Source organism: Engraulis encrasicolus, unplaced genomic scaffold (assembly GCF_034702125.1).
Source record: "Engraulis encrasicolus isolate BLACKSEA-1 unplaced genomic scaffold, IST_EnEncr_1.0 scaffold_71_np1212, whole genome shotgun sequence".
NCBI classification, from domain to species: domain Eukaryota; kingdom Metazoa; phylum Chordata; class Actinopteri; order Clupeiformes; family Engraulidae; genus Engraulis; species Engraulis encrasicolus.
This window is the reverse complement of record NW_026946049.1, coordinates 147830-164278: the sequence shown is the minus strand read 5'-3', so window position 1 is coordinate 164278 and position 16449 is coordinate 147830. Positions and strand designations below refer to the sequence as shown.

The 16449-nt window shown below is 42.6% G+C and overlaps 1 protein-coding gene across 1 annotated transcript; it reads right to left on the bottom strand.

Annotated features, from left to right (window-relative positions):
• Window positions 1-12434: 12434 nt before the first annotated feature.
• LOC134444772 (piggyBac transposable element-derived protein 4-like) lies at window positions 12435-16148 on the bottom strand. The gene is made up of 3 exons (XM_063193975.1): window positions 15078-16148; window positions 13048-14406; window positions 12435-12935 (listed from the first exon to the last, which is right to left on the bottom strand). The coding sequence occupies exons 1-3, from the start codon at window positions 15251-15253 to the stop codon at window positions 12500-12502; spliced, it is 1971 nt and encodes a 656-aa protein (XP_063050045.1). The 5' UTR covers window positions 15254-16148; the 3' UTR covers window positions 12435-12499.
• Between the last annotated feature and the right edge of the window lie 301 nt (window positions 16149-16449).

The following is a 16449-nucleotide window of genomic DNA, read 5'->3' as shown; positions in this document are numbered from 1 at the left end:
TCCGTTAGTTATTTTGGACACTGGACCTCGTTTCCGAGTCAGCCAGGGTGTAAACAATATGTCCAGAACGTTTTTTTTTTTCACATTTCATGCAGTCCTTGTGAATTCCCATGTCCATGTTGCTAAGCTAGCGAAAGTGAACGGCTATTGGTAGCCTGCCCCCCAAAAATAGTCTTATCTAACTATCTATCTCTCCTTGGTTCTTACCCTGCTAATTGAACCTTCACACTTCACTTTACTGGTGCAATGTGCAATTAATGAAGATTGGCCAATAGCCTGGTCCACTTGAGCCATGAAACTTCCCACACTAAAATGGCAGGTTATTTTTTCCAACCCCTGTGCATGTTGTATTGTATTGTACTGTATTGTATTATATTATATTGATGTTTTATGTCCTCATAGGACAGGCTAAAAATAAGAAAGGTGTCCTGCCATCCCTCAGTGTAGGCCCTACTTGGTCAAGAGCAACTATTGGCTCACTGGCGTCATGTCCTCCCTTTCAAGGGATGGATGAATTAGCCTCGCGAGCCATCCTACGTACTTCCGCCAAAGGATTGGCTCCAGTACTGTAGTCTGGCCGTGCTTCTCTGTGGAGTGCCTGGAGCTGTAGAATTTTGATCGCAACGCCCCCCCCAGGAAACAGCCAATAATTGAATACGCCCCCCACGTGGGGGTGATAGGGGGAGGACGCTCGTGACAATGACGTACACATCTGCACCAGAGCCATTGGTCTGCACTATGTTGTTGTTGAGTAACTGCCACCGATTGGGTGAGAGTTGTCCAATAATTTCAAACCATAACTGAGTGCAAACTTCCTGCTTCCTACAATCGCTTCAGAGCAAACAAATGCCAGACCATGAATACGAAATGAAATGGCAGTATTATGGGATGGTCAGGACCAGGCTACGGATGAATACCCAGAGAAATACAATTCAACTGTTGTTCAGTCTGCTCCTTGAAGGGCTGAATTGGGGAATTCAATGAAAACAATAACACTTTTTTGCGGAATCGCAATGTAAACAGTCACTTGGACACACGGACACACACACACTTTTATGGCTTTCAGGCCGACCAGAACGGAGCCGGTGCTCGTTCCCGCACCAGTTAGGTTGAGAACCAAAGTAATCAGTTGCCAAAGTCCCGCATTCACACCACTGACAAGAACCAGGGTTAGTGATTGACAGGGGGTGTGACAATAAGAAGGCCACACGTAAGTGGGCAGGTACCTGAAGAACAATAACAATAATGGACATGATCCACGCAAGACTGTTGGCCATCATTCTGCAGAAAATAATATCTCTCCGGAGATGCATGCTGCATCTCCTGTGGAGACGGTGGCAGAGGCGGCGCAGATTCCAATTCAGCCAGATCAGGCGAACATGCATAGGCCTACGCACAAGAAGAATGGTGAGTAATATTTAGCTAAATACGACAAACATAGCTCACCCTACGGGTCCATCATTGACGCACTGTGCCTTGCAAATAGGCCCAGGCATAGGCCTACTTGTTGGCTACTTCTTACGATGATGAAATCCCTCTCATATGAAGTTTAGGACAACAGCATTATTCCATCATTGCAGTAGGCTTCATTATTACCTTGGCCCAATGCAACCTTTTAAGAAAACACGTTATCCTACAGCAATGCAATATTTGGTGTTTGTTGGCCTGCATCAGCTATCGCGCAGGTGCCCCTTTCCCATTTTCGCCCTGTAACTTGCGGAAAACTCATTCTAATAATAAAATTCTAATTCTTGTCATCATTATGTTCCTCCTCCTCATACCATTACTATGACGATGATAATACCACTACTACTAGAATCGGGCCTTGCTCTGCCAGCCCGCTTAATAATAATAATAATAATAATAATAATAATAATAATAATAATAATAATAATGATGATGATGATGATGACGACAATAATGATTATTATTATTATTACTAAGCGGGCTGGCAGAGCAAGGCCCGATTCTAGTAATCTCTAAGTCCTGCTTAGTTATTATCAAGCAGGCTTGCAGAGCAAGGCCCGATTCTAGTAATCTCTAAATCCTGTTTATTAAGCGGGCTTGCAGAGCAAGGCCCGATTCTAGTAATCTCCAAGTCCTGTTTAGTTATTAAGCGGGCTTGCAGAGCAAGGCCCGATTCTAAGCTGGGGAACATATGGCCACAAGCGAGGGGGAAGAAGGGGGGAGAAGAAAAAGGAGGAAAAGAAAGGGAAAAAGGGAGAAAGGAAGAAAAAAGGGGGGCTGGCACAATGATTTGGTGTCATATCATGCTGTTTCATGCGTTGTTAGGTCTAGAAACAGTAGATTAAAGCTATTTGAAAAATTGTGAAGATCAGCCGGGTTTCGAACCGGGGTGGGTGAAAAATGGTATGTTCAAGAACATCAGGTAAACACACAAATAATGTTTTAGTCATAATGTTTTGGGGTTTTTTTTGTCATAAGGCATACAAGTATCATATAATGACATTCTGAATGATTTATTCCACTCCATGCACCCAAGCATACTGTATATGTGCCGCAACACATTTTGAATACTCTCTGATTGCAAGGTTAGATGTTATAGGTATAGGGATGTTCAAGGATGATCTTCATTTACCAAGGACAGGAATTATGCTACATTTGCATGTCATATTTGAATGTGTGAGTATACATATTATTTGCATAATCTAATTGAATGACATGAGTACAGTAACAGTATCATCTCCCTCCCTCCCTCCACTTACCTAGGTACCGTATTTGTGAATCTCCAATGCAAAAGGTGCAGTCAAGGTCCACTACCACTTCCATTCTGCAGTGTCCCCATACCACCATATTTACAGTTACTTCATAGTTTTCTTTACTTTTTTAATCAGTGTGTGAAATTAGGGGCAATTCATTTCATGAATAAAAACATGGGAGCTATCAAATGTCATCCTTGTACCATTAAAATAATAGACAGGTCATGAAGTAGTAATGTAAAAGGGCCCTCATATCAGGAACTCGTTACTCATCTCCACCTTTATATGTGACATAAGTTTCTCATGTTATGTAACTCATAAGTTATGTTCAATAAAACAGCCAAGAAAGGGACAGAACAGAGCTTTATGTATTAGAATGAAGTAGAAAAAAAAAAAAAAAATTTACAGAAAGGTATCACCAGACATGACCACGCCAAATAAGACAAACGTTTCACCATTAATTCAACCCAATGCCACCCCCCCCCAAAAAAAATCCTAAACAAAGAACACATTAACTTTTAAACATGTTTTATATTTAACATCTTTTAAATATCTAACATTACAAGAATATAAAGAAATATAACTTAGACATCCATGATATAAATTAGGCTTAGACATCTTCCATGATGGTAGGCCCATAATGCACACTGTACATCCAGTGGCACGCTGTAATAACCATTGAAAAGTTACCTACCATACCATAGTACTACACTACTATAACACAGGGCCTTCAGTAATCCACTACGACTTGATCATTGCCATTCTGGTAACAGCAAATGTGTAACACTTTGTCTTAATGTGTTAAACAGGCTCTGATTTCACATTTTCTCTGTGTAGAAAATACAAATAATGAAATTGTAGCCCTCTACTAGGCTCGTTGGCTCTTGTCACATCTGGGGAGGGCTGTCACAATAACAAATAATACTAGACAACAAATTTGCCAAGAATTTTTTGCGATGAACAATAACACTGCAGTTCCTGTAGCATTTTCCAACAATATGTAGCAGGCCTACTTTGACAATTTGGGCTGAAGCCCACACCCGACTACGCCAGCCCTGAGGGCTATTGCCCCCAGAGCAAAAGTTAAGTTAAAGGGACACTCCACCCATTTTGCATTAGGCTTTCCATTGCTAGACACCCAGTCATACTTTTGAATGGTCTTGCAAAAATCTCTCAATTCCCCCTGAGATAGGAGAAACCCGCATTCATCTCTTAACACTTCCTGTGTCAATGATGTAAAAATGGTCATTTTGCATCATCGACATAGGAAGTGTAAGAGAGGTGGATTTCTGGTGAGACTACAAGCCCTTTTCCCACCTTTTCAACCCCGCCCATAGGGGGTTGGACCTAATGCTCTAACAGACCTATCACAGATCAGTGTCCCAGTGCTTTTGAAATCACTGGCATTAAGGCTCCGGTAAGCAGTGTTGCCAGATTGGGCTGTTTCCCACCCAATTGGGCTGCTTGGGATAGCCGTCTGCGGGTAAAAATGGCATTTTACAGGAAAACTCGCCCAATCTTTCCCATCGACATCAATAGAATTGGGCGGGATTTAGTGCTTCCAGGCGGGTTTTGAGCATTTTTTGGGGTGGAAATCATCAGCCTCATCTGGCAACACTGCCAGTAAGTCACTGGCATAGCTGGAAAGGAGAAGCTGGACCACACTGCAGCTTAGTTTTCAAGACTTTATTTTTTGCACACACCCGACCAACGTTTCGGCATTTTGGATTCATACTCTAAATTCAGTGGAGCCTCAGGGCATAAATGAGGAACACAATATGTCTTGCTCTCTGTAACAAATTGTTCCAGCATCGCGGCTGTGGTCTTGTAATAATTGTAGCTGTGGTTTTATTGACAATGTTCTTTGTGTATTTTTTTTTCACTTTTTTATTTTGTTTTGGGAAGTTGGCAAGCTGTCTAATTGTCTACAATCTTGTCCTGGTGTTGGGGGGTGGGGTCAATTACCTGCAACGAGATCAGACCAATTTAGCCAAACCAAGTAGGATCACCTGTGAATGTCAAGTCTTGAAATGTGTGTCTCTCTCTTGCTATCATTTGACTCTGAAGAAGGTGTAGCAACACAGAAACGTTGGTCGGGTGTGTGCACAAAATAAAGTCTTGAAAACTAAGGTGCCGTTTCCACGTCGCTGGATATTTTTATATGTGGATATTTTTTCTCATACTTGTATTGGTTTTGCATTGGTTTTGGCCTTCCGTTTCCACGTAGCAGATATTTAAAAATCCAGGTGCAGGAGAAAAAATAGCAGGAGAAAAAAATATCCTGTTTAGGGGTCTGAAACGCATTTGTTACAATGGAGGATTTTTTTTTATCCACACGTTGCGTTTCCACCTAGCAGGAGAAAAAAATACCCTGCTAAAAAAATATCCTGCTACGTGGAAACAGCACCTAAGCTGCAGTGTGCTCCAGCTTCTCCTTTCCAGTGATGTCTGTCCCACTGTGATGCACCTGCAAGCAGGGTTGCCAGATGAGGCTGATGATTTCCAGCCCAAAAAATGCTCAAAACCAGCCTAGAAGCTCAAAATCCCGCCCAATTCTATTGATTTCTATGGCTAAAATTGGGCGGGTTTTTCTGCTAAATGCCATTTTTACCTGCACACGACCATCCTAAGCAGCCCATTTGGGCGGGAAACAGCCCAATCTGGCAACACTGCCTGCAAGCTGAGGGAGGGATGATGCATAGAGTCCCAAATAACTGGGTGTGGCCTGTGGAACTTGAGCATCACAGTGCATTATGGGGATTGTTGTCACAAATCCACAAGCACTAAAAAGTCATTTTCTGCCTTTTCTTGGCCAAGAAGGCACCAAATTAGAAATGTATGTTACTATTCTACTATAAATATGACCCACTTTCAGTAACATATTCATGTCTCCACCGGTGGAATGCCCCTTTAACTTGGAGAATAGTGAAGATACACTTTAAGTAAGGCACACTGGTTCACAGATACTCAGAGGCAAGAGAAGTATGCTTCCCCGACAAAATGGATATTTATTTCACACAAAGGTCCACAGTACATCACTATAACAACCCCACAACACAGTTGACCCCTTTCCCCCCCCCCACACACACATGCATAAACACCCACACACGCACACACTCCCAATACACGGGCAACACTGCCCCAATGCCCACGGGCCCTAGGGCCTGATCCACGACCGTGGAGAGTGATAACGAGAGCTAAGCGGCAGGGGGGAGTAGCGGAGCAGGCCCCACCCCAAACGGTACACGTTAAATGAAATAAAAGACAGAGGTCGAAAACTCTCACCTTTCACCCTCCAAACACAAATAAGAAAAACTCAAACAGAACCAAACAGAAACAAACACGGACTGGACAGACAGGCGCGCGCACCAGAGCGCACGAGCAGCCTGGATTGCTTCCCCACTGGTAAACGCGCAACTCATTCACCATGCACTACTATCATCCGTACACACACTGGCTCCAGTTCACATATACTGATGGTAATGGCCCAAACAAAACAGCAGCTCACACAGGGAACAGCCCCACATTAGGAGATCATGACACCTGCAGTTACGTAAGGGTTAACGTTCGGCGAGAAGGTCGCTACCGTGGAATAGCAGCACGACAGAGAGAATCTTTAGACCCCGACGCGGAGCGGAGGGGTCTTGTTCTCTCTGAAGTGCTGCTATTCCACAAAGCGACCGCCTCGCCGAAAGCTAACCCGCTTATTATGGATATACTTAAATGATTCACACATGGCGGGGACATTTCTTTAGACCTAGGCCTATGTAATGTTAAGATTGTTGCTGCGCAACACAAAACAGTGCCGTTGTGGAATACCGCTAGGCAACAGCTAGGTAGCCAGGACAACAACAGGTGTTGTCTATCACAGCAGCTGATTAGAGTGACAAAAGACCGGACCCCCTGCGGAGTGATATGAAACATTCGCTTTAGCCACTGACTTGTATAGGCCTACAAGCCAGTGGCTTTAGCAGTGAACGTCTTGTTGCCATTGACAGCGGTAGCCAGGACAACGGGTGCTGTCTATCACAGCAGCTGATTAGAGTCTTGTTGAAAAGTCGCTTTAGCAGTGAAAAGTCTTGTTGCCATTGACAGCGGTCTGTTATAGACCAACCCGTCCGTTATCGAAAAATAACAGACGTCCGAACGTTGGGGAGCCCCGTTGAAATGAATGGAGCATTCGACAGATGACGTCACAACCATATAGTCTAGGCAGGATTTCTGAAAAGGTGCTTATTTAAGGTCCTGAAGGCAAATCATGTTAATTTTCGGCATACAACTGATTTAGGGGTATTCAAGGGTGCTGAATCCAAATCTGCCGTATGCCGGACGCAAAAATGTACAGAAATGCCTCAAAACGGGCAAAATCCAATATGGCCGCCGCCACCGTGTTAAAATCCTGCAATCACTTTTCTTTTGGACTAAATAAGGTATGAATTTGAAAATAGCACTTAATTTTATGTTTTCAGACATGGGGAAAGCCATTATGTCATCAGATTTAAGCTCAGATTGGAGGAAAATGCTTATGTCATTGGCTGGCAGCCATTTTAAAAGCAGAGAGCCTCATATTGTCAACGATTTTTAACATTTTTACTAATCTTTCAAGATCCACAGAAAAAAATGCTCTTTGTCTCTGTGAACACAAATACTACAGAAAACTGCAGTGAACTGTCTACTTTCACCTGAAAAAAGAAGTTTGTGTCTACCTTTTTCCATTCTTTAGTTATGGGCAGTAGAACATGGGATGACACCACAAAAAACACAGATTTTTGACCCCAAAATACTGCACTTCTCACTGCCCATATTATTGCTTTAAGGACATATTGTCTTTGATAGTGTTCATGTTTGATATACAACATTTTCAGGGGGTTTGAAGGGTGCTTAATGCCTTTAATTCCCATAGTACATAAAAATGAAGGAATTCAATATGGCCGCCGTCACCAGTCTACAGTCTATATTTCTTTGATTACACAAGGTAAACTCTTAAGTACATTATGTAGCATCAGGTTTTCATACAAGGAGAATTAATTTCCATACTCAGATTTAAGATAGATATCAAAGGAAATTATTTCAGTGTAGACTGAATTCATGTTTGCAACAGGAGATTACCTTCTCCATAAATTGACCATTTGTATTTAAATCTCTCCCTATTTCAATTACACTTTTAATGCATTATACCATGAAAAATGTTTCCACCTCAAACCACCTCACAATGTTTCCACACCTCTTCACCCATAAAAAATAAATGCACACAAGAGTCTGAAAGTCCCTAAATCGAATATTTTCTAATATTATCCTTTGTACAATGGGAATTACTTCATGTTTGCCGGTTTAATTGCTGTGCTCAGATCACTGTATATCTAGGCCTATAAAGGGGATCAAGAGGCAGACTGATGTAAATAATATATAGAATAGAATAGAATAGAATAGAGTGTACAGATAAGGGAGCGGCATTGTGTGTGTGTGTGTGTGTGTGTGTGTGTGTGTGTGTGTGTGTGTGTGTGTGTGTGTGTGTGTGTGTGTGTGTGTGTGTGTGTGTGTGTATGTGTGTGTGTGTGTGAATATATACATAAAGGACATACTCAGGCTGGTATTGCACATCAGTCATCCAAAGCTATTGCATAGATTGTCTTGCTTAATGTACATATTTCAGCTGAGATGGCCACTCTGTGACAATTATAACCATTAATTACAAGGCTGGCCTTTGTTCTGTAGTACGGCAAGAATTCAGCTCAACACATTGCACTGTATCAATTATTGCACAACAACCGGAGGATGGAAGGAGATCAGGGGAACAAGAGATTGTAATGAACAGTCAGACAGTCCATGTGTGTGAAATGTGGTTTTAGTCTTTGGTCCTTACTTTGATGATACATCTGTAGTGCCAATGATACATCTGTAGAGACCCAAGAACTCAGAACCAGGATAATGTCCAAGACAATGTTTTAGCTCTGTGACAGTGGGAAGTTCAGAGAGGGCTAGGTCTATTCTCGCTATAGGTGTGCCTCCTGAAGGCAGCAATGATTTCTTTGGTTTTCTTTTCATTCAGAGCTAGAGAAATTTGTCTCGGTCTCTGTACACCAGGCTGCCACCTTCAGTCCCTTTTGCTGGTCATGCTGCAGTCATGGACAGATAGACTTTAGATGGGGGCTCAGCATGCAGCCATGTGGGGATCCAGCCCTGCTGAACAGGGGAGCAGGAGGAAAAGAAAGTCTGTCTGTTATCTTCTGTTGGTAGAATTGTGCAAGTATAGACTTTAAATTGGCCTAGTTAAAATATACTGGAATGTACATCTGCAGTGTATCAATAACGGTGCTCAGCTGGAGAGAGAGAGAGAGCCAATGGCAGGCAGAAGGGCAAGTGGTAGTTTTAAGGTGCCTAGGCACAGAAATGGACACTTCCCTGTCTTTCTCACAGCACATGAACACAATATTCAAAAATGGACTGCTAATTAACCCATTTTGTCCTAAGCCCTTTTTGGGAAAGGGTGCCCTCTTCCTATTAAATCCGCAATGTCTCAGCCTCCGAAGCACATACAAACATGAAATGAGTTACATTTAAAAGCCAAGACCCCCCCCCCTGCATTGTAATGTGTTCATTCAGCTCTAACATACCCACATAGTTAATAAAACAGCTAAAATCTCAAGATCCTGAAAAACCTATATGTGTTTCCAGGACACAATGGGTTAAGTTATACGAGGAGGAGGTATCAAAAATCAGAATGTCCTTGCTGACTTGGAATGTCCTTTTTGAATATTGTGTTCATGTGCTGTGAGAAAGACTCCACACTACTTCTGATACCAGTTTATATATATATACCAAATATATATGCACATACAGTCACCCTCCTCTACTCTAACCAAAATTGTTTACTTGGTATACTAAGTTAACCTATTCCTAATCACCCCTCCTGGAGTTGCTGAATTGCAGCAACTGCTTGACTCCATGTACTCCATGCCACTTCTTGCAGATGCAGTGTTGGATGAGGCAAGCACAAGTTGTGATGTCTTTGTGTGCCTTGAGAATACATGGGTTCTAAATTTTGTTTATAACCTGACTGCGAACCTAGCCGTGCACAACTCAGCCTCTGATTGTTGGAAACCGCTGTCTGTCAAAAAAAAATAGCTCACGTGGTTGGCTGCCAGTGTCTTGCCCCTCTTCATAACATTATGTTAATAAACAATGAGAACCCATGTATAAGTGGCAGATACAGGAGCAGTGGGACTAAAGCCCTGTTCAATACCACCCATCCCACTTCGGTGACTGGCAGGAGGATAGGAAGGGGTATGTGGGCCTGACTCAATATAGAGATTTGATAATGTGGGGCATTTTATGTAACCATGTGACATCTGAATTAGATAGGACTGATCATTGCAAAACGTCATACTTTGCTTTTGTTGCATTTGCAGCAAAAGTGCCATGCAGTGCATGAAAGGAGGTCTACGAGTGCATGATATTGTGTGTCCTGCCAAATCACTGGAGAGGAGGAGGTTGATAGGCCTAATGGTTGGGAAGGAGTTAACATATATCAAGTAAATTCCTCACAATAACATAAACTGTTTTGATCCACGTTTCACCTTTCCACCATTCAAAGATATAATGTAAGCACCGCAATAAAATCGGCAAACAATGAATTCCTAATGCACACAATGTAGATGTGCATATTATATTTAGGCACATTCAGACTTATGTGTGTAAATTTGTCTCATAATGGAAGAGGTGGATTGAGGTGGACATATTGCATCATGTTATAATAAGCATTAAAATAAAAGTGGAAGTAGAGAAAACATTTTCATTCAAAAGAACAGCTTATTGACATGAAAGTCAACTGTCACTTGTAAACATGAATTCAACCTATGAAATCATGTCCTTTGATTCTAATCTTAAATCTGAGTATGGAGATGAATTCTCCATGTATGACAACCTATAGCTACAATGTAATTAAGAGTCCACCTTGTCTGGTGATGGCGTCCATATTCGATTAATTCATTTTGAGGTAGGCCTATTAGAGAGGTTTTGAGCCTAATACACAGCATATTTGAATATTTGAATTAAGCACCCTTCAAAACCCCTGAAAATGCTGCATATCAAACATGAACACTATCAAAGACACTTTGTCCTTAAAGCAAAAATGTGGGTTGAGACAAGTGCAGTATTTTGGGGTCAAAAAATATTGTTTTTTGTGGTGTCACCCTATGTTCCTGTTGCAATCATGCATTCAGACTACATTGAAATAATTTCCTTTGATATCTGTCTTAAATCTGAGTATGGAAATTAATTCTCCCTGTATGAAAACCTAATGCTACATAATGTACTTAAGAGTTTATCTTGTGTAATCAAAGAAACGTACACTGTAGACTGGTGACGGCGGCCATATTGGATTCCTTCATTTTGATGTACTATGGGAATATACATTTATTTATACATCATATTGGCATTGAGCACCCTTCAAACCCCCTGAAAATGTTGCACATCAAACATGAACACTATCAAAGACAATATGTCCTTAAAGCAAAAAATATGGGCAGAGAGAAGTGCAGTATTTTGGGGTCAAAAATCTGTGCTTTTTGTGGTGTCATCCCATGTTCTACTGCCCATAACTAAAGAATGGAAAAAGGTAGACACAAACTTCTTTTTTCAGGTGAAAGTAGACAGTTCAGTGTAGTTTTCTGTAGTATTTGTGTTCACAGAGACAAAGAGCATTTTTTTCTGTGAATCTTGAAAGATTAGTAAAAAAATTAAAAATCGCTGACAATATGAGGCTCTCTGCTTTTAAAATGGCTGCCAGCCAATGGCATAAGCATTTTCTTCCAAGCTGAGCTTAACCCCTTAAGACGCACCCCCTTTTTCAGACTTCATTTGCGAAATTGGCATACCCAATTTGAAAGTAGCACAGATCCCACATGGTTGTAGATACATGCATGTGCATGTACCCATTGTAAAGGTAACACTCTCAGGTTTATGCCTAAAGTGTCAGTATGATTTTATGATGTTCTATCAGAGAAATACAGTTGTTTGAATGGAATAAAAATATAGTTTTTTTGTTCCCGTATAGCATCTTTTCTTGAAAATGACTGAGATTGACAGCTCCAGCAACCTGTCAGCTCTGTAATGATACATTGAGACCAAAGACACAAGTGTCTGCTTCCAACAGCAAAAGAAATGGAAGAAAAATACCAAACTATGAATATTTTATGGGTTTTTTCTCTTGGTATACCCATGCGCTTTTGTTGGGTACCTTTTGGTGATGCCCAAGAACCTTTTTGGATAGGTAAGAAGGACACCAGAATCAAAAGCCTGTAACTTCAGAATGCCACATGCTAGAAACACAGTTCTGGTTTCTATTGAAAGCTAACATCTTGGGGCTTCCAATCATGGACTTGGATTGGGTGCTAGACATTTTGGATTTGATTGGCATAAGCATAAACTCAAAAATATCATTTTTTCTTATTACGTCTATGGGGTATTGATGAAAGAAAGGCTAAAACAATTGAAGTATGAACAAGTATTTAATAAAATAGTAGAAATAAGAAAGGCAAAATATTTAAAATAATTAAAAAATCAACTATATACAAACAAGAACATAACATAACAATATCAATATAACTAATAATACAAAACTAATACAGTGTATAATACAGTGTGTGTGTGTGTGTGTGTGTGTGTGTGTGTGTGTGTGTGTGTGTGTGTGTGTGTGTGTGTGTGTGTGTGTGTGTGTGTGTGTGTGTGTGTGTGTGTGTGTGAGTGAGAGAAAGAGAAGTGAGGGGGAGGGGGGAGTCCTACAAATTGTTCTTTGTATGCCACTCATTGTAGCAGTCCCTCTTCACCGTAAAGCACAGCACTACCTGGCATGAAGTGCACTCTGTGGTGCTCTTCAGGGAACAGTTCACACACCTCCGCCTCCCTGCTGTGCCATCTTCCGTGTAGTGCCTCAGTTTGTGATGTGCACCTTGGGGAGCTGGAGCAGGTGATGGAGGAGGGCCAGTTGAAGGTGACCCCGCTGCCTTCAGCTCCAACACCAGGGCCTCCCGGAACGCCTTCTGTGTAAGGGGGGTCTCATGCCTCTCTGCTGCCATACAGGAATGAAGTACAAAGGCGTTCACGATGGCAATGTCCAGAAAGTGATAGAAGAACGTCCTGTGCCACTTCCTGGTCTTGTGAACGGTGTTGTAAAACCCGATCATGGCATCAGAGAGGTCCACTCCCCCCATATGTCTGTGAAAATAAAAGATTACAAAAGTTTTGTTTAGCACATAGCATTACAATCATTGGTGGATTGTTACATACCCTTGAAGACAAAATAAAATAATGTATCTCAAGTACTTACTTGTTATAATCAGTGACAGCTGGTGGGGCAGGGATGGACTTCAGCTGCCACCGGCCATCTGTCCCTCTGACCCTCCTCTGAACGGTGGTCTGTGGGTTGTGGGCTGTGTGCATTGTGGAGCACAAGCGGACGTCCCTCGTGTCCTTCCACTGGACAAAAAGAACGGGATCATCTCTTATCCAGCGGATGGTACCACGTGGTGACTGAGAGGTGAGAGCTCCTGGACGTCTTCTCGGGTAGCCTATTCGCTGTTCTCTAATTGTTCCACAAGCCCATACCTTCTCGGCCAGGAGGTCCTTGAACAGGGTAGGGCTAGTATAGAAGTTGTCCACATAGAGCTTATAGCCCTGGCCAAGCACACGCGTGTCCACGAGATTCATGACTGAATCATAGCTGAGCCCCTTTTGAAGTGCCATGTTTCTCCCCTCATATACAAAAAAGTCCCATGTGTATCCGTTTGATGAATCTGCCAGCACAAAAAGTTTATACCCCCACTTAGTGGGCTTGTCTTTCATATACTGGCGGAGGATGGAGCGGGCTTTTGATTTCACCATCCTTTCATCCACTGCAATGTGTTGTTGGGGATGGTAGTGAGCTTTACACGCAGTCCTAATCTCGTCATAGAGAGGGCGGATCTTGCACAGACGATCGTAGGCCTGTGTTCCCCTCCTCCTGTCATTCTCTGCATCACTGTCTGGGTGGCTAATATGCAGCATGCTGGAGACAGCTGCAAATCTTCTCCCGGACAACATAGATGTGGGGAAGGGGAAATTGTAAAGTTCGTTCTTCGCCCAGTAGTCCCTTACAGACTTGGCCCCAACTAGGCCCATGTAAATCACCATACCAATATATGAAAGCAGATCCTCCAGGGACATCTGATGCCATCTATGAGGGTGGTTCCTTTGTCCATATATGTTAGAGTGATTTACTATTGTCTGTAGGGTGTTTCTTGTCATGAAGAGCATGAAGAGTTGCAGTATGGTGTATTGCACCCCCCCCACGACCTGGGGCCCTGGAGCGCGAGCGGGGTTGAATGATGGTTGTGGTGGTATGATGTCATCCACGTCCATCCCCTGCCATGGCTGACCATTTCCCTCTGGCTCCTGTCGCCTTCCCTGTCCTCTTCCTCTTCCTCTTCCTCTTCCTCTCCCTCTTCCTCTGCCTCTCTTGGTGGCAGGTGTGGCGCTGGATGGCTGCGCTGCTTTCCTCTTCCTTGCTCTGGTGGTAGCCGGCGAAGAGGCTGATGGTTGATCGTCTCCTTCCTCCTCACCAACTCTCTGCCCCTCTTTCTCCACCTGGCTCTCCTCCTCCTCCCCCTCCTCCTCCTCCTGTTCAGGGAGCCAGTCTGCATCAGAGGATCTATGTGGAAAAAAACACAATATAATTGCAAATTATTATTTCATGTAACATTCAATTTGATGTATCTCTCTCTCCCTCCCTCCCTCTCTCTCTCTCTCTCTCTCTCTCTCTCTCTCTCTCACACACACACACACACACACACACCTCCCCCCTATCGCACTCGGTCACTAAAAGGTGAGAGACTTTCAATGGCCCCTTCCCCCATTGCATACACTTTGTATCAGCTGTGAACCAAACACACACACACACACTAGGCAACAGGTAGTATAAATACAACATAAGCACAATTCAAAGCATTTACATTAGGCATTATGGATGAAAACAGCTAAACATATTCGTAATGCAAATTGCAACATGGCAACAGCACAATGTTCACCCAGAAAGAGAAATACATAGTACAGACAAATGCCCCCATTCATCCATTGCCTTCACACACAAACAGATAATCATAGCATACACTATAGGTTACATGCAGAATGAATACAATTAGAAAGCATTTGCAGCCGTAGTGGATGAACAATCGCTGTATTTACATTGCAACATTGCAACACTGCAACATCTCGAATGCGGTCCAAAACGCACAATGCAACTAGCACTAAGTACAATCCAGTAGTGTAAATGAATATGTGACATCTGTTTACATTCAGTGAAAGTTTAGAAACAACACTTACATCTCCAAGGCTGGATCGAGTCCTTCCAAAAATGCCACAGAGTCAACCGATGACATGCTCCCTGCGTCGGACTCTTCGTCGCTGGATTGTAAAATCCATTCGGCTGCCTGTTGAGCAGTCATCTTAGTTGGGCCAGCAACATTCTTCTTCTTGCTCGTTGCCTTCTTACCAGACATTTTGCACGCAGTAGACTGTCTGTAAGACTGTACGCAAACTGTATGTCCCGTGCTGTCTTCCGAAGTCTGTGTAAAGTCTACTGTTCTCTCGCGTAACGGTGCGTCCTCTCAAAACTCTACAGCTTGCTGTTTACGCGAGCAATTACGCAAACATCGAAAACAGCAAGTGGGTGGTTCTCTGTAAGTCCAAGGCAGTCGAGTGATAGCTCGTTTGAAAGCTATGAATCTCAACTATAATATTCAGTGACTCATGAAACCCGAAACTCTCACTGTCCTACGCCAATGGCGAGGTAAAGACGGGAGGTCAGATTTGAATAGCAGTGCCCTATTGGTCTTCAATCGCCTGTAACTTTCCATAGGAGGATCCGATTGGCTCGTGGGTGGTGTCAATCAAAAGCTAAGACCTTCGAGAACATCATTCAGGCACTGTTTTGCGCATTTCGTGCGGTGGAGTGGATTCCTTCGTCTTCAAAGACGCTTGTAGTGAAGAAATACAATTACACAACGTATGCAGGAAGCCAGGAAACATTGGGATTATCACAAAAACACAAGGATTTGAAGTAAATGGCCTGGATATTCCAACATTGTGGACACTGGATGACTCAGAGAAGAAATCTTGGACCATAAAACATTCGTTGGGAATATTGAGAAATTTTCAAAGGTAAGTACACCCCGTTTTCGGTTGCAATTTTGATGACATCACACACAGAGAAGATTAGCCCACTGTTAGCTGTGTGGAGAGTGTTGATCTTTGAGGATGGGTTCATATGAAAGCTGACGTTCTCAGCTTTCGAACGGTGTGTGGTATGACCATTATAAGCTTGTGTACAGTCTATAGGACAACAAATTCTTTATTTTTTTTAAAACAAAATGGCGGCATCGTGCCGTGAGCGGCACAGTGCGGCTTAAGGGGTTAAATCTGATGACATAATGGCTTTCCCCATGTCTGAAAACATAAAAATAAGTGCTATTTTCAAATGCATACCTTATTTAGTCCAAAAGAAAAGTGATTGCAGGATTTTAACACGGTGGCGGCGGCCATATTGGATTTTGCCCGTTTGAGGCATTTCTGTACATTTTTGCGTCCGGCATACGGCAGATTTGGATTCAGCACCCTTGAATACCCCTAAATCAGTTGTATGCCGAAAATTAACATGATTTGCCTTCAGGTGTCAACTTTTTGGAAAAATGACCCT